General features: G+C 39.3%; 6 protein-coding genes across 10 annotated transcripts; 4 read left to right on the forward strand and 2 right to left on the reverse strand.

Moving 5' to 3' along the window:
• Positions 1 to 388: 388 nt before the first annotated feature.
• LOC111808187 (L-aspartate oxidase 2-a, chloroplastic) lies at positions 389 to 5,938 on the forward strand. 2 transcript variants are annotated; one of them, XM_023694026.2, is made up of 8 exons: positions 389 to 1,020; positions 1,512 to 1,652; positions 2,188 to 2,542; positions 2,647 to 2,889; positions 3,215 to 3,271; positions 3,371 to 3,451; positions 3,782 to 3,843; positions 4,599 to 5,938. In XM_023694026.2, the coding sequence occupies exons 2-8, from the start codon at positions 1,519 to 1,521 to the stop codon at positions 5,605 to 5,607; spliced, it is 1,941 nt and encodes a 646-aa protein (XP_023549794.2). In that variant the 5' UTR covers positions 389 to 1,020; positions 1,512 to 1,518; the 3' UTR covers positions 5,608 to 5,938. The 2 variants fall into 2 exon arrangements, with proteins under 2 accessions (XP_023549794.2, XP_086972931.1); XM_087116805.1 differs by lacking the exon at positions 389 to 1,020 and adding an exon at positions 1,066 to 1,434.
• A 298-nt stretch (positions 5,939 to 6,236) lies between these two features.
• On the forward strand, positions 6,237 to 9,040 carry LOC111809135 (GDSL esterase/lipase At3g27950-like). Its single transcript, XM_023695494.2, has 5 exons — positions 6,237 to 6,715; positions 7,073 to 7,273; positions 7,405 to 7,580; positions 8,271 to 8,538; positions 8,613 to 9,040. Exons 1-5 carry the CDS (start codon positions 6,448 to 6,450, stop codon positions 8,864 to 8,866), a joined length of 1,167 nt encoding a protein of 388 aa, XP_023551262.2. The 5' UTR covers positions 6,237 to 6,447; the 3' UTR covers positions 8,867 to 9,040.
• Positions 9,041 to 9,101: 61 nt separating this feature from the next.
• LOC111809136 (GDSL esterase/lipase At3g27950) lies at positions 9,102 to 12,584 on the forward strand. 2 transcript variants are annotated; one of them, XM_023695495.2, is made up of 6 exons: positions 9,106 to 9,502; positions 9,750 to 9,950; positions 10,603 to 10,775; positions 10,865 to 11,132; positions 11,217 to 11,478; positions 12,244 to 12,584. In XM_023695495.2, exons 1-5 carry the CDS (start codon positions 9,256 to 9,258, stop codon positions 11,468 to 11,470), a joined length of 1,143 nt encoding a protein of 380 aa, XP_023551263.2. In that variant the 5' UTR covers positions 9,106 to 9,255; the 3' UTR covers positions 11,471 to 11,478; positions 12,244 to 12,584. The 2 variants fall into 2 exon arrangements, with proteins under 2 accessions (XP_023551266.2, XP_023551263.2); XM_023695498.2 differs by lacking the exon at positions 9,750 to 9,950 and having other exon boundaries at positions 9,102 to 9,502.
• Positions 12,585 to 13,425: 841 nt separating this feature from the next.
• Positions 13,426 to 15,941, forward strand: LOC111809267 (RNA exonuclease 4). The gene is made up of 7 exons (XM_023695700.2): positions 13,426 to 13,532; positions 13,617 to 13,768; positions 14,465 to 14,595; positions 14,695 to 14,915; positions 15,035 to 15,214; positions 15,373 to 15,453; positions 15,577 to 15,941. The coding sequence occupies exons 1-7, from the start codon at positions 13,507 to 13,509 to the stop codon at positions 15,815 to 15,817; spliced, it is 1,032 nt and encodes a 343-aa protein (XP_023551468.2). The 5' UTR covers positions 13,426 to 13,506; the 3' UTR covers positions 15,818 to 15,941.
• Positions 15,942 to 18,057: 2,116 nt separating this feature from the next.
• Positions 18,058 to 19,779, reverse strand: LOC111808811 (2-methylene-furan-3-one reductase-like). Its single transcript, XM_023695004.2, has 4 exons — positions 19,564 to 19,779; positions 18,953 to 19,276; positions 18,647 to 18,806; positions 18,058 to 18,550 (listed from the first exon to the last, which is right to left on the reverse strand). Exons 1-4 carry the CDS (start codon positions 19,771 to 19,773, stop codon positions 18,282 to 18,284), a joined length of 963 nt encoding a protein of 320 aa, XP_023550772.2. The 5' UTR covers positions 19,774 to 19,779; the 3' UTR covers positions 18,058 to 18,281.
• LOC111808810 (CASP-like protein 4A2) lies at positions 19,771 to 23,032 on the reverse strand. 3 transcript variants are annotated; one of them, XM_023695003.2, is made up of 4 exons: positions 22,248 to 23,032; positions 21,931 to 22,066; positions 20,444 to 20,632; positions 19,771 to 19,911 (listed from the first exon to the last, which is right to left on the reverse strand). In XM_023695003.2, exons 1-3 carry the CDS (start codon positions 22,904 to 22,906, stop codon positions 20,444 to 20,446), a joined length of 984 nt encoding a protein of 327 aa, XP_023550771.2. In that variant the 5' UTR covers positions 22,907 to 23,032; the 3' UTR covers positions 19,771 to 19,911. The 3 variants fall into 3 exon arrangements, with proteins under 3 accessions (XP_023550771.2, XP_086973119.1, XP_023550770.2); XM_087116993.1 differs by lacking the exon at positions 19,771 to 19,911 and adding an exon at positions 19,955 to 19,970; XM_023695002.2 differs by lacking the exon at positions 19,771 to 19,911 and having other exon boundaries at positions 20,327 to 20,632; positions 22,248 to 23,031.
• Positions 23,033 to 24,046: the final 1,014 nt, after the last annotated feature.

The raw sequence follows: 24,046 nt of genomic DNA on the forward strand, positions 1-24,046 counted from the left end.
CTTATAAAAAAATGTTTTATTCATGTCTCAAAACTGACGTGGGATCTCACAATCCACCCCTTGGGGCCCAACGTCCTCGCTGACACATTGTCCAATGATGACTTTGATATCATTTGTAACAGTGTAAGCCACCGCGAATAGATATTATCTGTTTTGGTCTGTTACGTCTCGCCGTCAGTCTCACGATTTTAAATCGTGTATGGTAGGGCTAGATTTTCACATTCTTACGAAATATTTCGTTCTCATCTCCAACGGAGGTAAGATCTAACACGATAATTGAGTCACTTTCAACAAAAATGGTATTGAATAATGAATATGCGGCTGGTAGCTTTAAGTAGTTCCTCACCAATGGCATTCTTCATTTGTTTATTTATATACCCCCAAATACTTGGATTGCTATTAGCCTCCAAATTCCCTTCTCATCGCTGTGGCTTACAAGCCTCCATGTCATCTCTCTTTTGTTTTTTTGTTTGTATTTTCTTTCTTTTTGATTTTGCAGCGAGGAAATCCATCGTATAATTTGAAGGTCGATTTGAAAATTCGAGCTCTTTATTGATTCTGATGGTCACTTTATGGAATCAGTAATAAATAAGTGGAAAGGAAGACGACAAGGAGCAAAAAGTTGAAGAAGAATATGGCGTTATGGAATTTGGATGTCTGCATTTAAGATCGATGTGGCTGCATGGGTGTGGCGCATCGGGCAGATAGCGGGCAAGTTTTCTGCGCCTCTGCTTCTTTTTCCATTCATTTGTCAACTCCATTGCTCCATTCACATACTTATTTTCTTGCCATTAATACCTGCAATTTCTCTATTCACTAGATTTTTGGATTCTCTCTGTTCTTGTTTTTCGTTGCGCTTCCTAGATTGACTCATCAGCAACATCAGAACCCAGATTGAGATTTAACCCTTGGTTTTGGTTAATCTGTTTGAAGTCCGTGAAGGCAAGAGAAGAACGGCTATTTCAGCTGTTTCTGATCGTTTTACTGTTTGATTGAACGTCTTCTTGCGGGTTTTTGCAGGTAATTTTCACAATTTCATTTGTGTTGTACGATATTCTACTCTGTTTTATCCATTAGAACCAAAGTCGAGGTTTCCATGTCCACCAGATTCATCTCTGTTTTTTACCTACGTCTAGTTTTTCCCGTTTGGACGGTGGATGTTGATTTTCTGGCCTTTGGAATTTTTGCACTCTCTCTTTCGTCCTTTTTCCTTTTTGCTAGTTTGCCCATTTTGAGGGTTCGAGATTATGATTGCTTGAATTGGGTCAGTTTCCGTATGAACTTCAAAGTAGAACGCGATGTTGCACGCAATGAAGGAGAGTGGGCAAATGACCGGTTGCTTATCACCGTCAGTCTTACGGTTCTAAAACGCGTCTACTAGGGAGAGGTTTCCGCATCCTTCTAAGGAACATTTTGTTTCCCTCTTCAACCGACGTGGGATCTCACAATCCAATCCACCTCTTTACTGAAATTACTGATGTATGACTTTCTCTTACTCCTCTTGACTGCAGAGCTGCAATGGCGATTTGTATACCTATTGGGAGCTGCAAACTGTTCTGCAGGGCGGTAGATTTGAGGTTGCAAGGTTGTAAAAGAGCCCAATGGGACGCTAGTATAGCTTTCAAAAGTTGCTTGCAGGATGCGTTTTCACGGTACTGGACATAGATTCCGAACGTAGACGAATCTAACCATCAAAACAAATTTTAGTTTACTGCATTCCTGCTTGGATCAAAGTACTTGGATATTTCACATTTCTAGAGATGATCCTCCAAATATGACGGGATTAGAGAGTGACTTCTCTTTATACCCCACTAAACTTCGACATAACACTGAAGAACTTTATAAGACAATCTTCTAGTTTTTGTTTGATACTCTTATTTTTATCTTGTATCTGGTTATGTTTGTTGAATAAAATCATAAATTGTTGCATTTGTAGTGTTAGAAGATGCTCAAGCACATCAATGTCTACAAATTGAGAACCATTTTGATTCTGTACTACTATGAAATGAATTTTGAGATATGTATTCATTTTCCTGTCTTCTAAGCAAAGAAAATATGTGATCAGATAGAATTATTTGTATGTATGAATGAAGAATTTATGATTTTATATGGGTAGCCGTTTAGAAGTCTCTCCCTTCTACTGTTTAACACCACAGACTTCATTTTATTCTTTGCACAATTATCCAGGTCATATGGGTTAAGAAAGTTCTCACATGTACGAAGAAGCAAGACTTCCTCACCTACAATTAATAAGAAATGGAGAACTCCGACGACAGTCACTTCGGCGTGCTTGAGTGGCGGTTCAACAAAGTATTTTGACTTTATTGTTATTGGTAGCGGAGTTGCTGGCCTTCGTTATGCTCTTGAAGTTGCAAAACATGGATCTGTAGCTGTGATCACCAAGGCTGAACCTCATGAGAGCAATACAAATTATGCTCAAGGAGGTGTTAGTGCTGTTCTTTGTCCTTCAGATTCTGTTGAAAGTCATGTGCAGGATACCATCGTCGCCGGGGCTCATCTGTGTGATGAGGAGACAGTTAGAGTATGTTTTCCAGCTTGCATATCATACCTTCACACTTTTTTTGAAAGTTCATTACCTTTTTTCTTTCTTTCTTTCTTTCTTCTGAAATTGCCTGTTTTCCTTAGGTTGTATGTACAGAAGGGCCTGACAGAATCAAAGAGTTGATTGCTATGGGTGCTTCATTTGACCATGGGGAAGATGGTAATTTGCATCTAGCAAGGGAAGGGGGACACTCTCATCGTAGGATTGTTCATGCCGCAGATATGACTGGAAGGGAAATCGAGCGGGCTCTTTTGGAGGCCGTTGTCAGGGATCCAAATATTTTTGTGTTTGAGCACCATTTTGCAATTGACTTACTTACTTCCGAGGTTTGCCTTTCCCCGTTTCTTTCAACAAAACTTTTGTTACCTTGTTTCTTCCGAGTTCATTGTACTTTGAGAAATTTAGACATCAGGTGAGATCCTATATCGGTTAGAGAGAGGAATGAAACATTCCTTATAAGGATGTAGAAACCTCTCTCTAGTAGACGCGTTTTAAAACCTTGAGGGTAACTCCTGAAGAGAAAGCCCAAAGAAGACAATACCTGCAAGCGGTAAGCTTGGGTTTGGGCTTGACTGTTAGACAGAGTAATATCAAAAAGTATAAACAAATGCTTAAATGCAGCAGTGTGAAATGATGTTGCTAATATTGCAGGATGGTTCTGACATAGTTTGTGTTGGTGTTGATACTTTGAATGCTGAAACATTGGAGGTGATATCTCGGTTCATCCCCATATCTGAACGCAGTTTTGAGTCTTAAAACAATTCACGTATTCTGCCCTTTAATTTCTTTCCTCTCGTGTACTTCCAGGTTACACGGTTTATTTCCAAGGTAACTTTACTTGCCTCAGGTGGAGCTGGACACATGTATCCATCAACAACGAATCCCCTGGTACTTTTCATTTCCATTCTACAATCTTCTCAACGAAACTAATTCATGTGGGTTACTATCTGTTAGGAATACTGGCAGGATAGAAGTTAGGAATTTTATTAGAATCGTAGGGATACAATTGTAGTTAGCCCAGAAATTGGTCAAAGATAGAGGAGTGGAGGAGATAGTGTTGGCCAATTGATCGGTAGTAGGTTATTGTACTTCTTGTAACTTGTATATTTTATCTTTCAATACCATTTTATTTGTTTGGTTCCAATCAGAATCTTACATGCAACCGTATCTTGTTTGGTGGATATATTTATTCTAATGTTAGTCGACATCGTCTTAAAGGTTGCCACTGGAGATGGAATTGCCATGTCTCATCGAGCTCAAGCTGTAATTTCCAACATGGAGTGAGTAACCGTCTCAGTCATTGTGATTTGTCTTATGCCTATTCTTTTGATTGCTGCCGACTTCGGTTGTTAAATGTAACAGCCCAAGCCCACCACTAGCAGATATTGTCCTCTTTGAGCTTTCCATTTCGAGTTTCCCCTCAAGGTTTTAAAATGCGTCTGCTAAGGAGAGGTTTCCACACCCTTGTAAAGAATGCTTCGTTCTCCTCTCCAACTGATGTGGGATCTCACAATCCACCCCCCTTCTAGGCCCAGCGTTCTCGCTAGCACTCGTTCCCTTCTCCAATCGATGTGAGACCCCCAATCCACCCCTTTGGGGCCCAACGTCCTTGCTGCTAGCACACTGCTTCATGTCCACCTCCTTTGAGGCTTAGCCTCCTCGCTCGGTGTCTGGCTCTGATACCATTTGGAATAGTCCAAGGCCATAGATAGTAGATATTGTCCTTTTTGGGTTTTTTACTTTCGGGCTTCCCCTCAAAGTTTTAAAACGCGTCTACTAGAGAGAATTTTCCACACCCCTATAAAAAATGTTTCGTTCCCTTCCCTAACCGACGTAGGATCTCACACTAAATAAGAATACGAAATACATTATCTTACATTTCTAGTATTTCTTTGACTTTTGAAGATGCGGTCGTACCTTTGTTCTTGTGATGTTGGTTAATTTTTAGTAATGTTTCCTTTCCTGGAGTATATTTGGGTAATGATTTAGGATGATAGGAGTCATGGTTATTAATAGATTTTATTATCTAATGCAGATTTGTGCAGTTCCACCCAACTGCCTTAGCTGATGAAGGCCTTCCAGTTAGACTAGACAAGCCAAGAGAAAATGCTTTTCTTATAACCGAAGCGGTTCGGGGTGATGGAGGTATCCTGTACAATTTAGGTATGGAAAGGTTTATGCCATCGTACGACGAGAGAGCCGAGCTCGCCCCGAGAGATGTGGTGGCTAGAAGCATAGATGACCAGCTGAAAAAGCGAAATGAGAAGTATGTACTACTAGATATTAGTCACAAGCCCAGGGAAAACATTCTCTCCCATTTCCCCAACATTTCTGCTGAGTGCCTCAAGCATGGTCTGGACATTACATGCCAGCCAATTCCAGTGGTTCCGGCTGCTCATTACATTTGTGGGGGAGTTCGTGCGGGGCTTCAGGGGGAGACCAACGTGCGGGGTCTGTATGTTGCAGGTGAGGTTGCCTGCACGGGTTTACACGGAGCCAACCGTCTAGCTAGCAACTCATTGCTCGAAGCTCTAGTTTTTGCACGAAGAGCAGTTGAGCCCTCTGTTGATCATATGAATAGCTCGAGTTTTGATTCTCGTATCTTGAATAAATGGGCTCGACCTTTCGTGCCCGTGTCCCTCGGAAACGATTTCATGAGCAGAATCATATCGATGACTAACGACATAAGGAAACAGTTACAACTAATCATGTGGAAGTATGTAGGAATTGTTCGGTCGACCACGAGGCTCGAGACTGCAGAGCAGAAGATCAGCAAGCTAGAAGCAACATGGGAAGAGTACTTGTTTCATCAAGGATGGGAACCAACCATGGTGGCTCTGGAGGTTTGCGAAATGAGGAACCTGTTTTGCTGCGCGAAGCTGGTCGTAAGCAGCGCCATCACTCGGCAAGAGAGCCGTGGGCTTCATTACACCATAGATTTTCCTCATCTTGAGGAGAGTAAGAGGCTTCCTACCATCATATTTCCTTGTTCACCCATCAAGAGTACATGGAGCTCAAGACAGCTTCACTGGCAGCCTGTGTAGTAGTAAGTAATGTCTCTGCTTGTGTCAAATCTAGTGCTAGCCTAAATATTTGTATTTACAGGACTGAGTTATAATTCTTGTGTAGTCTCATTAGCCTTAGGCTAAGTGCAGCATTTAAGAGAAAGGTTGGCGTTGATGGTAGTTTTTATTTTCATTCGATGTTTCCATGTATAAGGTTGTTTAGTATTAGCTGACTTAAGTTTAGTTGTGAATGGAGGTGCCCATGAACATTTTAGTATCGGAGACATGGTAAATAGTTCTAAATAGTAATTGAACTGTCGTTAGTAATAGTTCAAGGTCACTGTTAATAGATATTGTTTTATTTGACCCATTACGTATTGTCGTCAATCTCACAATTTTAAAACTCATCTTTCATACCTTTATAAGAATGTGGCATGAGATCTCACAATTCTCTTAGGAGTCGTCCTCGCTGGTGCATCGCTTGATGTCTCGCTATAATATTATTTATAACAATTCAAGCATCCCGTTAGTATATATTGTCCGCTTTGGTCCGTTACGATTTTAAAATGGGTAAAAAGTTTGAATCCAGCGAGTGGAGCTTGCCACGGACGGACGAATGTCTTCTTGGGAAGCACAATTTCTCTGCCATGATTGAAGATGAGAATCCCTGTCTCACAAAAATCCATGGATCTCTTATACAACATAGAACGACGCTCAAATTTCAACAACGCTTTTGGCCCACCGACTTGTCGGATACGCTCAATTTCCAATTTCAGCCGCTTTCACTTCCCATTACCTAAATGCCTATGAAACCAATGAAAATTTTGAGCAGTGAAAAAGCTCAGACGGGTTGCTTTCGCTTTGCTCTGTTGCAAAACCATGGACCCACCGAAGCTCCGCCGTGTATTGGTGCTTCTCTTCCTGGGTTTAGTGGGATGGCCGATGACGTCGGTTGGCGCCGCCGCTGGTGGCGGTGGCGATTCGGCGAGTTGTCGGTTTCCGGCTGTGTACAACTTCGGTGACTCGAACTCAGACACAGGAGGAATATCAGCTGCATTCGATGCGATTCAATCACCCAATGGCATGACCTTCTTTGGACATCCTTCTGGGAGGGCCTGCGATGGCCGTCTCATTATAGACTTCATGGGTAAGTTACCAAATTTTCTCATATCTCTCTGTTTGTGAAGATTATGCACAAATCACTATCTGGGTCTGTAAATTATTGCTTGAGCTCTTAAGATTAGTGATGGTTTAATCTTTGTTTAGATTGTTCAGACTTGAGGCCTTCCAGTATAATTAAGAAGTAAAACCATGCGAGTTTAGCTATAAATTGCATTATTAAGAGATGAAGTTTCCATGAAAATGGCTTACAATACAATTAGTATATCTAAGTATCTAACAGAGTGAACTCATCAATCAGGATTTTCTATATTTGGAAGGCTTTTTTGGGCTTTGAGTTCTTCATTTTCAGCTCTATCAACTGATATATCTGATTCTTTTGCAGCCGAGAAGCTGAAAGTTCCTTACCTGAGTGCATATCTGGATTCAGTAGGAACAAGCTTTAGGTATGGAGCTAATTTCGCAACCGGTGGTTCGTCGATTCGTCCCGGTGGTTACGGCCCTTTTCATCTTGCTGTCCAAGTCTCACAGTTCATCCAGTTCAAATCCCGCACCACCTATCTATACAATAGACTCCACTCCCACAGTCAGTTTCTCATTCATTACTCTATTCACATTACACTTATCAGAACAGAACAAAGCTTCAGCTTCTTGTTGTGTGAATTTTCTCATGTTATGTCTTTAACAATGGCTATTATGTTGGCTACTTGGAGATAGACAGCACAGCTATACCAATGGAAAGCAGTATCGCGAGGCCCCGGGAGTTTTCGAAGGCGCTATATATGTTCGATATTGCACAGAACGATCTCTTCCATGGCTTCCAATACTCATCTGAAGAACAAGTTAGAGCTTCCATTCCAGACATGATAAACACGTTCTCTGAAGCTGTGCAAGTATGCAATCTAAATCACTCACTCAACAAAATATACATAAAACAGATCCCACGTTGGTTGGAGAGGGGAACGAAGCATTCCTTATAAGGGTGTGGAAACTTCTCTCTAAATACGCGTTTTAAAATCGTGAGGCTGACTGTGATACGTAACGAGCCAAAGCAGACAATATTTGCTAGGGGTGGCCTTAGATTGTTACAAATGGTATCAGAGCCCGACACTGGGCGGTGTACCAATGAGGATGATGGGCCCCTAAGGAGGGTGGATTATGAGATCCCACGTCGGTTGGAGAGGGGAACGAAATATTTCTTATAAGGGTGTGGAAACCTCTCCCTGACAGATGCGTTTTAAAACCGTGAGACTGACAACGATACGTAACGGACAAAAACGGGCAATATCGGCTAGCAGTTGCCTTGGACTGTTACAAATGGTATCAGAGCTAGACACCGGGCGGTGTGCCAGCGAGGACGCTGGCCCCCAAGGGGGGTAGATTCTGAGATCCCACATCGGTTGGAGAGAAGAACGAAACATTTCTTATAAGGGTGTGGGAACCTCTTCCTAATAGACGCGTTTTAAAACCGTGAGACTGACGGCGATACGTAACGGACCAAAGGGGACAATAGCTACTAGCGGTGGCCTTAGGCCAAAAACTTAAAATGAAAACTCTAACGTTCTTCTTGGTGTATGTTTCAGCAAATATACAAGGAGGGGGCAAGGTATTTCTGGGTGCATAACACAGGTCCAGTTGGATGTCTACCTTTTACTATCTTGAATAACCAGAGGCCAAGTAACATAGACAGCATTGGGTGTGTCAAGAGTGCAAATGAAGTCGCTCAAGAACTCAACCGGCAGCTCAAGAATCTGCTGCTAAAGCTGAGGAAAGAGCTTCCTCTAGCTAGAATCACTCACGTAGACATGTATTCAGCCAAATATCTTCTCATTAGCAAGGCGAAAACTCTAGGTTGTTCTTCTTTTCTCAAAATTTGATGGGAAGAAAGTGGTAGCCGACTAACTTCAGTGTTGAAACTGGTGCAGGTTATGTTGATCCAGTGAACTATTGCTGTGGGAGCTTCCATGGCTTACATCTCAACTGTGGGAAGAAAGAAGCTGTGAATGGAACAGTCTACGAGAACAACGCTTGCAAGGATCCATCAAGGCATGTTAGCTGGGATGGCATACACTACTCTGAGGCTGCAAACTTGTGGGTTGCTAACCACATTTTGAATGGCTCATTTTCAGACCCACCATTGCCGATCGACAAAGCTTGTCGATCGTTACCAATACGATGAATTGAACCATTATAAGTCGATGAAAATGTACTCGTAACATAGTACTTCAAAATAAATGAACTACAATGAGTGCATAAATATGGAAGGATCGGCTGATTATGAGCAGAATCAACGTTCTTTTAAATCCAAATTCTTGGTGGAAGAACTTAATAAAAAATTTGTGTTGGATCAAAAGATTTATCAGAAATGAGAATAAAGCCAACGGCATCAATTACAATGCGAGTCCGAATTTCAATGTTCTTCACCTTTCGCTTGTGTACTGTTCTTGTCCTAATTAGCCTCTGTAAATTCCACTTCCAATCATTTCATTTCCCATTACCGAAATAGCTATGAATCGGGTCTGATTACTTCCATCTCCTCAACGATTGAAGAACTAAGCAGTGAAAATCATGGGGTTACTGAAGCTCCGCCGTCTTCTGGTGGTTCTGATTCTGGGTTTGTTAATTGGCGTTACCACAGCAGGTGGTGGTTCGGGAAAATGTGGATTTCCCGCCGTATACAACTTTGGCGACTCAAATTCAGACACAGGCGGAATATCGGCGGCATTCAATGCGATTCAACCACCCAACGGCGAAACCTTCTTCCGACGCCCTTCTGGAAGGGCTTGCGATGGCCGTCTCATTGTAGACTTTATAGGTAAGTTCCCCATTCTCGTATCTCTTTGTTTCTGAAGATTATGAACAAATTGCTAGCTTGAGTTCTGCTGTTTAGGGTTTAGAAACGCAAAAGGGGGATAGATTTTGACCATGAAAATGGCTTACAATTTAGCAGTTTTTTTAGTGAATCAAGCAATGATCATGATTTTCTTTTGGATTTGGAAGCCTTTTTGGCCATTGAGTTCGTCATTTTCATCTCTATCAACTGATGCATGAATTTTGTACAGCTGAGAAGCTGAAATTGCCTTACCTGAGTGCATATCTGGACTCATTAGGAACAAATTTTAGGCATGGATCTAATTTTGCAACAGGAGGTTCATCGATTTGTCCTGGTGGTTACAGCCCTTTTCATCTTGGCATTCAAGTATCACAGTTCATACAATTCAAATCCCGCACCACTGATCTGTTCAATCGACTCCACTCCAACAGTCAGTTTCTGATTCTTTACTCTTTACAATATTACACACCTCACGACAGAACAGAGCTTCATTTCTTCGATGTATGAATGTTCTTGGGGGGCCGGTTAGGAACCATGAATCTCCACAATGGTATGATATTGTCCACTTTGAGCATAAGCTCTCATGACTTTGCTTTGGGCTTCCTCAAAAGGCCTCGTACCAGTGGAGATGTATTCCTTACTTATAAACCCATTGATCATTCCCTAAAGCCTATAGAGCCCTCGAACAACCTCCCCTTTATCGGGCTCGACTCCTTCTCTGGAGTCCTTGAACAAAGTACACCCTTTGTTCGACCATTTACTCACTTTTGACTACACCTTCGAGGCTAATAATTCTTTGTTCGACATTTGAGGATTCTATATTGACATGGCTAAGTTTATGGCACGACTCTGATACCATGTTAGGAACCACGACTCTCCACAATGATATGATATTGTCCACTTTGAGCATAAGCTCTCATGGTTTTGTTTTTAGCTTCCTCAAAATGTCTCGTACCAATGGAAATGTATTCCTTACTTATAAACCCATGATGTTTCCCTAAATTTGCTAACATGGGACTCCCTCCCAACAATCCTCAATAGTGTCATTAATAATAACGGTAACGTTAGATACTTTGTGACAGACAGGACATCGATACCAATCAACCGTATAGCGAGGCCCCAGGAGTTTTCGAAGGCGCTATATACGTTCGACATTGGGCAGAACGATCTTGCCTACGGTTATCAACACTCATCAGAAGAACAAGTTAGAGCCTCCATTCCAGATATACTCAACACATTCTCTGAAGCTGTGCAAGTAGGAAACCTAAACCATTCACTCAACAATGCATACACTTAAAACGCTTAAATGAAAGCTCTAATGTTCTTTCTGGTGTATTGTTTCAGCAATTGTACAAGGAAGGGGCAAGGTATTTCTGGGTGCATAACACAGGTCCAATTGGATGTCTGCCTTACTCTATATTGTATAACAAAAGCCCCGATAATCGAGATAGCAACGGATGCGTGGAGAGCCAGAATGAAGTCTCTCGAGAATTTAATCGACAGCTGAAGAGTCGGCTGCTAAAGCTGGGGAAAAAGCTTCCTCTAGCTAGAATTATACACATAGACATGTATTCAGCCAAGTATCTGCTCATTACCGAAGCGAAAACTCAAGGTCGTTTCTTTTTTCTCGTTAATTATTCGAGTATTGATTAGAACGTAGACGGGTGACTAACTTTAGTATTATAATTGGTGGTAGGTTTTGTTAAGAATCCAGTGAAGTTTTGCTGTGGGAGTTACTATGGCTATCACATTGATTGTGGAAAAAGAGAAGTTGTGAATGGAACAGTTTATGGAAATCCTTGCAAAGATCCATCAAGGCATATTAGCTGGGATGGCATACACTACTCTGAGGCTGCAAACTTGTGGATTGCTAACCACATATTGAATGGCTCATTTTCAGACCCACCATTGCCAATTGACAAAGCTTGTCGAGCTCCTAGTTACGCATGATAATCACGGTTAGTTTGAGTATTAATTGTTGATTCTTCTAGAGTAAATGTGTAACAGCCCAAGTCCACCGCTAGCAGATATTGTCCTCTTTGGGCTTCCCCTCAAGGTTTTTAAAACGTGTCTGCTAGGGAGATATTTTCATATCCTTATAAAGAATGCTTCGTTCCCCTCTCCAACCGATGTGGGATCTCACAATCCACTCTCCTTCTGAGCCCAGCGTCCTCGCTGGCACTCGTTCCCCTCTCCAGTCGATGTGGGATCTCTCAATCCACCCCTCTTTAGGGACCAGAGTCCTCACGGGCACTCGTTTCTCTCTCCAAATGCTTCAAATTCAATCGAACTTGTGATTTGAGAGTTAGAGATTCTAGAGAAAGGAAAGAGTGAAACATTCCTTGTTCATTCAAAAGGATCAAAAAGTAAACTCAAAGCCATTTCATTGGTTAGCATTGAATTGGAAAGCATTAAAACCTTGAACAGATCAGAATAATATCATCAAGTCTTCATTCACCTTTTCTTTCTGGTATCTTCAAAGAACCTTCTCTGGTCCACACTTTTTCAGTCCAAAGAATCTCCCATTGACTGACCCCCACCTTTTCCCAAAGTCAAAACACTTCCTCCCATTATTTGCTAGAATCACTTTTATTCTGTAAGCCATATATGAATAATATAATGCTTATGGTTTCCTCTGTACTACGCATCTGATAATGTTCATAGTGAACCATTTCAACAACTTATTTAGTACTAGTTTTGATACTTAATTGTTTACTTTGTAGGAATCGAACACTTCGAGCGAAATGGAAACATCAAATGTATGATTGAGAAATATACGAGTATTATAGATACTCCTCTGCCACAACATCTCAACACTACAAATTTTCACATTAGCATTTGATTCTGTCGAAAATCACGCATGCACCTTTGGAATTTGGTCCGGTTGTATTAGAGATGGCAGAAGTTTATGAACACTATTCGGGCTATGAACTCGAGAATTATTGGTGTCCCCTAGAGAAGTTGGGTAGATAAACCAAGCTATCCATGTGTTTGTACTTATTAAAAACACTTCTTTTTAGGTACTTAAAAAGGCCATTTCAAACCTACCATCAAGTTTTTCCAACTCGACTAAGAAGTGAGAGGTTCGAATTCTTCCACCCCGCTTGCCCTCGGCTCGGCTCGCACCATGTTTGTGGTTGGAAAAGAAAACTTGTAAGTTCACTCACAGCCATGTTTGTCGCCATTCCTAGCTGAGAACAATATAATCTTATCCAAAAGGGAATCAGATTGGGCCTTTTAAAATTCTTGGATGCCAATTCTTGCATTTGTGTTGAAGGGTTACTGCCTTTTTATCTGTATATAATTTTGGTATCCCAACTTGCTCTTTGGGTGCGTTGCTTTTTGGCCATTTCGGTCAATAACGTAGTTGATGCCTTCATATCCTCATCACAAAGTTCGATAGAATCATCTAAGTACAAACCCATAACTCCAAATTTCATGCACGTCCATCTCAAAATCTCTTAAAATAGTTATATAAATCACTAACCGAGACTCTTCGTCTTTTTTTCTCCGATTGATTCTAAGAAAACAATTTACGAACAAAATAGAATTAAAAGGAAGACGGCTTTGTAGTTTTCAAATATTCTTACGCATAAAGATATCTCAACCCGTGTCAAACGCTCAAGCCACATATCTTGAAAAATCACGACCACTCAACATTGGAATGGCAAAAGATCGAATCATCGATCTTTGAAATGGTAAGTGATGTCAAATGAAGTCGTCTTCTCCTCACTCTGTGCACATGATAATATTCAAATAGAATCGATACAATTTATGAGTTGACCTTAGCTAATTCGAAATATTCTGGTTCTTCTTTATGGAGGACCCAAACTTTTATTGTTCTAGGCACCCAAAGTTACATTATTAGAATATACCTAGTTGTTGAACCTAAAAAGCCTCAAAGAACCCTAAATTTCTCTCTATAAAACAGCTTTGTTTGCACCCACTTTCTGGCATCAAAGTAAGAGTTTTTGTTTGATCAGACGATGGATCATTCAGCTGAGACATCTAGGTTTGATCTCCTTCTCCCTGTCTTTGTGTATTTGTTTGTGGCATTGTTTCTAAGTTTTTGACACTAAAAATGGTTGTGAAACAGGCACAAGTGCGCTGCTTGCTTCAGGCAATTCAACAAGATTGAGCATTTGGTTGATCATATGAGGACCTCTTTCCACTCACCTCATGAACCCACTTGTGCCGTTTGCAAGAAACACTGTCGTTCTCTTGATTCTCTTAGAGAACATCTCATTGGTATGTCGTCGTTTCTACCGATAAAGTCGTAAGCTTTTTGAAGTTCAATAAAAGTTCGTATATAAGATCTATAGTGAGATCCTACGTCGGTTGGAGAGGGGAACGAAACATTTCTTGTAAGGGTGTGGAAACCTCTCTCTAGCAGACGCGTTTTAAAACTGTGAAACTGACAGCGCTATGTAACGGGCCAAAGCGGACAATATCTGTAAGCAGTAGGCTTGGGTTGTTACAAATAGTATCACTGGGCGGTGTGCCAGCGAAGACGTTAGGCCCCCAAGGGGGATGGATTATGAGATCCCACATTGGTTGGAGAGGGAAACGAAACATTCTTGGTAAGAGTGTGGAAACCTATCCCTAGAAAACGTGTTTTAAAATTGTGAGGCTGACGACGATACGTAATAGATCAAAGCGAACAATATCTCCTAATAGTGGGCTTGAGCTGTTATAAATGGTATCAGAGTTAGACACCGGGCAATGTGCCAGCAAGGAAGCTGGCACCCAGAGAGGGTGGATTGTGAGATCCCACCTCGGTTGGAGAGGGAAACGAAGCATTCATCGTAAGGGTGTGGAAACCTCTCCCTGGTAGATGCATTTTAAAATCATGAGGCTGACAACAATACATAACGGGTCAAAACAGACAATATCTATTAGCGGTAGACTTGAACTGTTATATCGATACGATCATGTTGTTATCAGGGCCGCTGCCGAAGCAAGAATGCAAAAACGTCTTCGACATGCGAGGATGCAAGTTTTGCTTGGCCATCCTTGACAGTTCATACTCACAAAGGGTCCACCAAGAAAGATGCCAATTCTCGTGTGTTAATTCTGTATGAACCCTCAACTATCAGCTAATTAAACAGCATGAAAGTTAGTTCTTTACCTTCAAAATCTTGAATCTTCCATTCTTTTTTGGCTGTTTTGATCAGGGGCTTCTTGCTCGTTTGGCCAACTTGGGAATTCGCGATGGTTCAACCGCCATCGACGGTGGAAGAACTCGAGGCTCCGGTCCCGTGGCGTTAGCTTGCAAATATGTAGGTGGCGGCGATGGGTCGCTGGATGTCTGCGCCAAGGTCTGCCTTATTGATGAGAGTGAAAATCTCGTCTTCTATAGCCATGTCAAGCCCATAATTCCCGTTACAAATTATAGGTAAGTTATTTTTCGTGGCGAATCCTTTAAAATTTAGAGACCAAATAAACCTAAAATTTTAGAATTGGAGTATAAATTTTTTATAATTTAACCGCTTTGATATGTAAAAATAAAATTAGGTATGAAACGACGGGCATTCGTCCCGAACACCTTCGAGATGCAATGCCATTGAAGCAAGTTCAAAAGAAAATTCAAGATATCCTCTACAATGGAGGTGAGAAAGCTAGGGTTCTTGTGGGTCACTGTGTGGAAGACGATCTCAAACGTATACAAATCGGATATCCATCCATCATGATAAGGTAAATTCTTCAAACAAAAATTAAATTTATCGTGACCCATCAACTCAAAATTTTAAATTTCTTATCGAGATTTGAAGTTCTAACCTTATATCAACTTTTTTACGAAACCCTTTTAAGATCTTGACGAAGATTGCTTGGTTTCATGCACTGATCCACAGGGACATAGCAAATTATCCGCCATTGATGAAGACAAGCAAGCTTTGCAATTCACTCAAGTATCTAGCTCAAGTGTATCTTGGGCAAGTACCCTTTTCAATTCAAATTTCATTAAAAAACGAACACGATTTTTAAAAAATAACACACGAAATGATTATCGAGCAACGTTTATGTAATGAACGAATAATTGGTATTTGTTATTGTAGATTTGAGATTCAAAATGGAGTACAAGATCCTTATGAAGAATGTGTGGGTGGCATGAGATTGTACAAGAGAATGAGATCACAAGTTCATAGGATAGAGCATCATCCAATGGCTTCTGACCCACAAAACAAAAACAACTTTGCAGCTTGGAGGGAAAGTGAGCTTGAGAGGATGAGCCCAGAACAGATGTTGGAGATTTCTAGGTCTGATTATTACTGTTGGTGCATGGATTTGAGGATTTGAGAGCTTCTTCAATGGTGGAATTGATTTGAGATAATATTTATTTGGTGATGGGGTTTGTTTTTTCTTTTAATCAATCGGTTTGTATGACAAAATCATCTTGTTTGAAATAAACTTCAATTTATTTTGTTGTGGTTGTTGTAATATGAAGCTAGAGATTTGTTCTAACTTCGGTTCGGCCCGTTTCGTGCAATCGACATAGGAGCCAACTCGGCGTTAGTGGGTTCGTGCCGCTCTAGAGCCTCCGGGTGAAAGAACACAAGGACGCACCACCCAATAAAGTGTGGATGGAGAAAGCCTTCAACCCTTCTTTCTAAATGGGTGCCCCGAGTACCTCATCTTGTCGTTTCGTTGTTGTTCATTCTTGTTAGGTTTGAGTGTTCGGCGTTTTCTTTTTTGCACTCGCTCACACTTCGGTCTATTTCTTGCATCAAAATCGTAGTTAGTGTTTTATTGTAGTTAGAAGTTTCAGCCCTATGTCAAGGTCATGGTCAACGAGGGCGTGACGATAACATTTCCTTTTGTCACTAATGGAACAATAACCAAATTATACCAACAAAAATATACACGAAAAAACTTCTAAATCTCTGTGGTAAGAGGTCCATAAATGTAATTGGTTAAAGAGGGCAACGAAGCATTTCTTGTAAAAGTGTGAAAATCTCTCTATAACAAACACGTTTAAACAAATAAAACGTATTAGTGGTAGGTTTGGACGGTTATACCCTTTTGTTTTAGTTGACTTTGGAAGATACCTGTCATTGGCAGTGGGCCGCCAAATGGGCAACACAGAATCAATTCCCTTTGAATTCAAACTTTGTTGTATTCTTAGTATCTTCAAAGACAAACCCTTTTTGTGTAAAAGAATAATATGTCCGACCAATTCAATTCTTTCCCACGTTTCTCAAACTCAAACCCCATCACTATCACTATTCTCCTACCATGAGTGTTCTTGAAGCCACCACTGTTTCTCTGGACCCAAACGCTTCTAAGAAGTCGGGATGTTCGAAAAAAATGAATTCCAATTCGTAATCAAGTTCGATATTCGGGAAAACTCGTGGAAAGAAATGATCGTCTACACGAGGTCTCACACAACTAACTCCCTCAATCTTATCATTTTTCTACATGTTTTTAGTGAAATGCTTATTCGAAATCCTATTCAGCTTGAGCTGTGAAATCTCACAACGGTTGGAGAGGGTAACAAAGTATTCTTCAAGGAATATTCGGAATTTAAAAAATACTCCTACTCTATTCGTTTGGGATAGAAAGAGTTATTAAAAAAATGTATAAAAAATATCTTTTGAAACTCAAATGTTTCATTAATATCCCTAAAGCTTTTTTTAAAAAACTTAAAATAAAAAATATTTTTAGTTTAAAAATTACTCATAAATCTTGGGATGATTTTCGTCTATGTTAGTTTTAGGTTATTAAACAAATTACAAACTACCAGCATATTTTTTAAAAATTTTAAAAAGTTTTAAAATTAAAAATTTTAAAAGGTGGAAGGGTATTAATAATTTTTTTTTAAATTCAAAGATATTTTAAAAATAAATTACTACTAGTTTCTTTCCAAAATTAACCTTTTTTTAATTCAAATTTTATGTTTCAAAATTTATATTGAAATAAGCCATTAATTAAAAAAAAAAAAAAAAAAAAAAAAAACAGTGAACAATTAACTTTTTCAATTTTTTTTATAAAATAAAAAAATAAAATAAAAACTAGACCAAGAACAGTAAAATCCAGGAAAATCTGGCTCTAATGATCCCAAATCAATAATTGAGAAGAATAAGTCAAACAATAATTAAGAAGAATAAGTCAATAAAACTTGATGTGATCTCATTACTCTTGGGATTGTTATTTTACTATCTATTCTCGACACTTTTGACTCTAACTATACCACTACCACTAATTTAGGACACTTTTGACTCTAACTATACCACTACCACTAATTTAGGACACTTTTGACTCTAACTATACCACTACCACTAATTTAGGACACTTTTGACTCTAACTATACCACTACCACTAATTTAGGACACTTTTGACTCTAACTATACCACTACCACTAATTTAGGACACTTTTGACTCTAACTATACCACTACCACTAATTTAGGACACTTTTGACTCTAACTATACCACTACCACTAATTTAGAATTCAAGTCGATGGTTCAATAGATATCATCTTAAACGTTGATAGTTCGAGGTCGAGGTTAGCCGGGTGCAATGAGGCAGTTCAACACAACATTAACAAAACGGTGCATACTAGATCAACACTTTCATTCTTACATAAAACTATGGTGTCCTGTTCTTTTGACCAAATGACAAAAAGATACTTATTTCCATCTTCAAAGCAGCAATTCCACAATAATGTACATTATATCTAAGCAGATGCAGTGGACAAACAAACAAACACAACAAGGATTCTCCAGAACATAACACACAAAGCTACTTATGTAAAAAACTTGCCTCTAAGGGATGGGATAAACCACAATTTTCCCAGTAGCTCGGGAGGTTTCGAGATATGCGAACGCCTCGAGAGTGTCGGAGAATGGGAACGGAGATTTGGGGTCGATGATTGGTTTCACCTTCCCACTTTCCAGGTAAGGATTTAGTTTCTCCAACATGACAGCATCTGATGTGAGAAGGAAGAATGCATCTGGGAAACCTGCAACGGGTGCGGCTATGCTCACAAGATGCCCGCCTTCTTTCATTGCCTTAATGGCTTTATCAGCCTGGCCTGCAGTTTTTGAATCAAAAGCTTCAGTTTTGAACATATTCCTATTGGCAATCAGGTGCAGAATATATGAAGAAAATGATAGATCGAGGACGTTACCGACTGCGTCGTAGACGACATCGAATTTGTCAGGAAGGTCTTCAAAGTTTTCCTTTGTGTAATCAATAGGTTGATCAGCTCCCAAGCTTCTCAATAAGTCCTGTTTTGATGTGCTTGCAGTAGCAGCTATTTTTGATGCACCAAACACATTCTTTGCAAGCTGCCTCATACAAAAAAACACAAAAAACCAAGATCACATTAGCCAATAATGAAGAAAAACAAAACTCAGTAGACAAATTTTATGAGTGTGAACAAGAAAAACTGATCCAAATTCCAAATAATGAATGTAGCAGAGCCAATCTTGACCTGTATAACATGGGCACCGACTCCGCCAGCACCTCCCAAAACAATAATCGATTTACCAGCGGATAACCCAGCTCGTTCAAGACCTTCATAGGCAGTTTCCATGGCAAGGGGAAGGCTAGCAGCCTCTAAGAAACTCAGATTCTTTGGTTTTAGAGCCAAAACTTTGTCTTCTGTGGCTGTGTATTCAGCCAAAGTGCCAACGTTTTTAGGCTTATCCAGTGCTTTATGGTTTATATCTCCATAAACTTCATCTCCTACCTTGAATTTTTTCACCTCACTTCCCACCTTCACCACCACACCCGCAACATCATAGCCAGGAATTGACTGTAAAAAGAAATCAATTAAAGAAACACAAAAGGGTTAGAAGTCAAACTTCCCCCAAATCTCATGAGATTATAAGCTATTACACAAACACAGTCTTCAAGATCAGCTTCAAGAAACGCCTATTCTAATCCACAGATAAGCAATGACAGAAAAAGAGCTTAACCCAGAACTGATGATTTCATTTCATCGATGCAAAATTAATAACAGACCCAGAAAAGTTCAGATCAAAACAACGCTACCCAAGTACAATTAAATGCAAGAGAGAGAGAGAGAGAGAGAGAGCTGACCGGAGGCAAGTAGTTCAAAGCTTTCAAAGCGCCATGAATTCTCTTGTAATCAATGGGGTTCAAAGATGCAGCAACAACCTTGACAAGCACCTGATTTTCGTTGATTTCAGGAACAGGGTAATTGGTATCCAGTTTAAGAACATCGGCAGTGTTGCCGAATTCATGGTACACCCAAGCCTTCATGTGGGTGGGAACAGAAAGTGCCGCCATGGATGAACAAGGAAGAACAGATCCCAAGTGAGAGCGTTTGAATATCCTTGTCTTGGCTTTCTTATTGATATTCAGAAATCCCGAAGATATGGATAGCTTCCCATTCGGGACCCTCACACCATTATATTACCCATAATTCTGTGCACAAATCAAGCAAAAGCTTTGTAAAGGTTGTCCAAATCGAGTTACACGTGTCACTGTTCAAGAAATATCTTCCCAATTATTGAATCTGATTTAATTATTAAAATATATTTCGGTCTCGGTCTTGTCCAAGAAATATAATTTATATATCTAATCATTTCGTAACTTCAGTGTTAACACAAAAACATATCATTTATATATATTGAGTTAACTTCATTATTAAGTTAACTCCTTCCATTTTCAATTTTAATTTTCATGTTTAAATCTTTAAACTATAACAATAATAATCTTTATATTTCTATTTTTATGTGAATTTCGTGATATCATTCATACCAACATTAATTTTCATGAATATTACTCGAAAGATTTTGAATAAATCTCGTTTTAGCTACTCGAATCAAGTTCCTTATCATGAATCAAGTAAACTTCCACATATCTAATTTACTGCACATTGTTGGAATAAATTTCTTGTATATGCTCACTAGCATTGGTTTGTTGCTATGATCATGGATAGTTTGAGAAATAATACCTAAGCAGATTTACAGAGGGTATAACCAGAGATTATACAGCTCAAGGCAAAAGCTACAAATGCAACAATGGACAATCCCACAGACGTGATAGCCATATCTGGGAACTTGTCCTTTCCCCAATTGGATTGCCAATCATCAACTCTGGTGGCTGCCGAAGAAGAAGCTGATAGAAGAAGATATGCTACTATCTGCAACAGAAGAAGACTATCATCAATTTCCTTAAGCTTATCAGCAAAGATGGCGAAGCTCAAACACTAATGAAATGTAGTAATAGGTTCAACTGCAGTTAAACGTCTGCATCATGGCTCAGTTCTATCCATAAAGTTCAGGGTTTGCATATGAGCTAAGCTAAGGAGCAATGATACGGTCCAATAACATTCACTTCCATACGGTGACTCAGTTCTATCCATAGAGTTCAGAGTTTGCCTATGATCTAATATTCACGGCCACCGTGCCTGCAAATTTTGCTCAATTCTATCCATGAAGTTCCAGGTTTGCTTATGAGCCAAGAAGCACAGACACGACCCAATAACATTCACTTCCATACGGTGACTCAGTCTTATCCATAAAGTTCAAGGTTTGCCTACGACCTAACATTCACTGTCATACAGTGTCTGCAAATTCATGGCTCAATTCTATCCATAAAGTTTAGGGTTCGCCTATAAGCTAAGAAGCACAAACACGACCCAATAACATTCATTTCCATATAGTGACTCAGTTCTATCCATACAGTTCAAGGTTTCTATCCAAATGACCTTCTAGATTGAAGAGAATCGAACTTCCTACGTTGCAAATGGGATTTTACACCTCTCTGCCAGCCAACTTCAGAGAATATGGTAAAAGGTTTTCCTTTTTTCTTTTTTTCTTTTTTCTTTTCAGAATTTTAGAATATAAGGTTTGTGGTAATGTTAACTATGCCCAGAAGTTAATTTTTTAGATTCTTTGCTGCAAAATAAAGCCAGTTTCCTAACAAACTTTAAGAATAAAAAGGAAAGATAGAGGAAAGATGCGAGGGAAAGGTGGCAATACCGAAGAAAAGGTAACAAAAAGGATGGCCAAAAAGCTAAAGCAAATAAAAAGGAAAGTAACTAAACCAGACCAATCATATAGTTCTAAGTTATTAATATGCGATTTAAGAGGATTTAAGGTAGTAGAATTAGCTAACTCTCCATGAGAAAAGGGTTGCAGATTCTTCAGTAAGGAAAGGTATGAAAAGGCTTCTTTATGAACGACAAAAATTGCAGTAAGAGAACCATCTATCTATTGACTATTGAGCATTCTGCATCACCTTTTTATCTTCTGTGGTGTGGGACATATAAGATCATAATCGGTAAACAATAATGTGATCTGGACTAAAGTGTTGGCCTAATCTTCGCCGTCCAATATGTGCTCAGTGTGATGGGATTAGGTTGGGTATTGATATTATCATAGATCAAAGAATTAACAGATTGAAGCTTAGGAACTCAATTCCAGACCAGAAACTTGCCTGATCAATGAAGAAATCGAAGTATTGCTTGAAGTAATTACGGATCATGTGCTTCCCAGTGGAGAGAAAATATACAAGATCATAAGATTGAAGTGCAGAGTAAACAAACCCAATAACATTCACTGCCATACAGTACCTGCAAATTTGATGAAATTCCCAATTGAATCGATTCCATAAGGAGTTTGATTGAATACTAACAGTAACAGAGGGACTGTGACTTGAGCAATAGAAAGAATCCAACGATGTCCAATTCAATTGAAATTAAAGGCAGCTGTATATGAAATTTCAATAGGAAGAAGTGATTTCATTCAACGAACCTGAATTCCTTGTAACGATAGAACGAATCCAAAGCCCAGCCCTGATTCTTGTCAGAAGCCATAACCGAAAACGATGCCAAACAGAAGACGAATCCGACGATTCTAAACCCTAGCAAGATCTTCTTCCTCAATTCCTCCCTCTTTATTTTCTTCATCGACAAATTCGCCATCAGCTTCCGTCCTCGCCCAACCGCACCGCCATCGCCATCATTAGGCTCAACATCGCTAGCACTTCCCTCTTCCACTTTCCGTACTCCCTGTATTTCAGCGTCCACCTTAGTCACCACAATCGGCTCCGTCGGCTGTGCGCGGTTCGCCGCCACAGGTCTCGGAGACGGAGGATAAGCCGACGGTGGCAAGTCCTCAAGCCGCGTAATAGAGAGAGCGTCGTCAATGGAGGAGTTGCCATGAGTTTGACAGGTGTGATCGGAAAAGTCCGAGGAGTTGGACGGAGAGTGGAGTGGCGGCGAGGGATCTTTGTTGTCGGAGAGGGAATGGGGAGGTGAAGATTGAGCAGAGAGAGGGGGATGGGATTCGTCATCGTTTTCGTTTTCGTTTTCGTTTACTTCTGATTGGCTATGGCGGTGGAGCTGTTGCTGCTCCATGGTTTCTGCCAGTTCTTCCTTTTTCACTTCCGCTTCAGAGTTCGATGCGGCCATGGAGGCTGTACTTCCAGACTCTGAAAATTGAAAGAATATTTCTAGACCCACAGCTTCAACCAATCTCTGTAGTTTTCTACTTGGAGCTTAGATACTTGGTTTTGTTCTTCTTGCTTTCCAATTTTTCCACTCAAAAACAATGTATTTACATATTGCCCCAAAATTTTAAAATATTTACATAAACATTACACAAAATTGCAAAAACAACCACCCTCCAATTCAAAAATGTTAATTTTAATTTTAAAACTTCAATTAATAATATTGCTTTTAAAAGTTTATGAATATTTTTAAAATGCGTTTATTAAAATTTTGAAAAGTTTAAAGGTATTAATAAAAAATTTAAAAGTACGAGAGTATTTTTGAAATATTTTTATACGTTTAGTATTCTTCTTGAAACAAACCTATTATCAGTTTCTATCCAAGACCAACTAATATTTTTAAATTTTTAAAAAATTTAAAATTTGAAAGTGGAGAAGTATTTTTATTTTTTTATTAATTTAACATTTTAAAAATTATATATTAGACGTTATATGAATCAAGTCTCTACCTAGTCTAAAGAGTCAACCTCGCCAATTTTTTAGTTGTCCTAAAATTAAAATTTTAATATCAAAATTTAAAGAATAATTTAATATTTAAAGAATATATTAGTTAGTGAATATTCGATATTTTAGTAGTATATAGTTTTTTTTTTTTTTTTTTTTTTTTTGTCAGTATTAGTTAGTATCTTGTATCATATTTAGAGGTTGTGGATATGAATGAAGATAACATTCGATCTCGATTCTATTTCCCATTCTTAAATCTGTATTATTTGGATGAATAATAATATTTTAATATTTATTTACAATTTTGTGGCAGTAATTTTGAGATTAAAACTGATAATTCCTCTAAATCATATTTCACACATCACATAATATATTTTTATACGATGTCATTAATTTCACCCAATTCGCAAGCATTCCCAATGTCTCACACTCCCAAATACTTTCCGTATATATAATTATTTTAAATATACAACCAATAAAAAACTGACATCTTTTCTACATATATTGGGCGGTTGGATGGAGAGAGAAGTTCAAATTTGGCTGATTCACTGTCGTCGTCGTGTCGGTCCACCGGATGGACAAGTGGCAGCTGATTATT

The sequence above is a fragment of the Cucurbita pepo genome, chromosome 13 (assembly GCF_057944985.1).
Source record: "Cucurbita pepo subsp. pepo isolate OVF chromosome 13, ASM5794498v1, whole genome shotgun sequence".
NCBI classification, from domain to species: domain Eukaryota; kingdom Viridiplantae; phylum Streptophyta; class Magnoliopsida; order Cucurbitales; family Cucurbitaceae; genus Cucurbita; species Cucurbita pepo.

Coding starts and splice junctions, on each gene's coding strand:
- LOC111809267 (XM_023695700.2), top strand. CDS start 13,507: ATGGATCATTCAGCTGAGACATCTAG. Junction 13,533..13,616: donor CATTCAGCTGAGACATCTAG/GTTTGATCTCCT, acceptor GTTGTGAAACAG/GCACAAGTGCGCTGCTTGCT. Junction 13,769..14,464: donor TCTTAGAGAACATCTCATTG/GTATGTCGTCGT, acceptor TGTTGTTATCAG/GGCCGCTGCCGAAGCAAGAA.
- LOC111808811 (XM_023695004.2), bottom strand. CDS start 19,773: ATGGCGGCACTTTCTGTTCCCACCCACATGAAGGCTTGGGTGTACCAT. Junction 19,277..19,563: donor CTTTGAACTACTTGCCTCCG/GTCAGCTCTCTC, acceptor TTCTTTTTACAG/TCAATTCCTGGCTATGATGT. Junction 18,551..18,646: donor TGTCGTCTACGACGCAGTCG/GTAACGTCCTCG, acceptor CAAAAACTGCAG/GCCAGGCTGATAAAGCCATT.
- LOC111808187 (XM_023694026.2), top strand. CDS start 1,519: ATGGCGATTTGTATACCTATTGGGAGCTGCAAACTGTTCTGCAGGGCG. Junction 2,543..2,646: donor GTGATGAGGAGACAGTTAGA/GTATGTTTTCCA, acceptor TGTTTTCCTTAG/GTTGTATGTACAGAAGGGCC. Junction 3,452..3,781: donor CATCAACAACGAATCCCCTG/GTACTTTTCATT, acceptor ATCGTCTTAAAG/GTTGCCACTGGAGATGGAAT.
- LOC111808810 (XM_023695003.2), bottom strand. CDS start 22,906: ATGGCCGCATCGAACTCTGAAGCGGAAGTGAAAAAGGAAGAACTGGCA. Junction 22,067..22,247: donor TATCGTTACAAGGAATTCAG/GTTCGTTGAATG, acceptor TCAAATTTGCAG/GTACTGTATGGCAGTGAATG. Junction 20,633..21,930: donor TCGATTTCTTCATTGATCAG/GCAAGTTTCTGG, acceptor CTTCTGTTGCAG/ATAGTAGCATATCTTCTTCT.
- LOC111809136 (XM_023695495.2), top strand. CDS start 9,256: ATGGGGTTACTGAAGCTCCGCCGTCTTCTGGTGGTTCTGATTCTGGGT. Junction 9,503..9,749: donor TCTCATTGTAGACTTTATAG/GTAAGTTCCCCA, acceptor AATTTTGTACAG/CTGAGAAGCTGAAATTGCCT. Junction 9,951..10,602: donor CAATCGACTCCACTCCAACA/GTCAGTTTCTGA, acceptor ACTTTGTGACAG/ACAGGACATCGATACCAATC.
- LOC111809135 (XM_023695494.2), top strand. CDS start 6,448: ATGGACCCACCGAAGCTCCGCCGTGTATTGGTGCTTCTCTTCCTGGGT. Junction 7,581..8,270: donor CGTTCTCTGAAGCTGTGCAA/GTATGCAATCTA, acceptor TGTATGTTTCAG/CAAATATACAAGGAGGGGGC. Junction 8,539..8,612: donor TAGCAAGGCGAAAACTCTAG/GTTGTTCTTCTT, acceptor AAACTGGTGCAG/GTTATGTTGATCCAGTGAAC.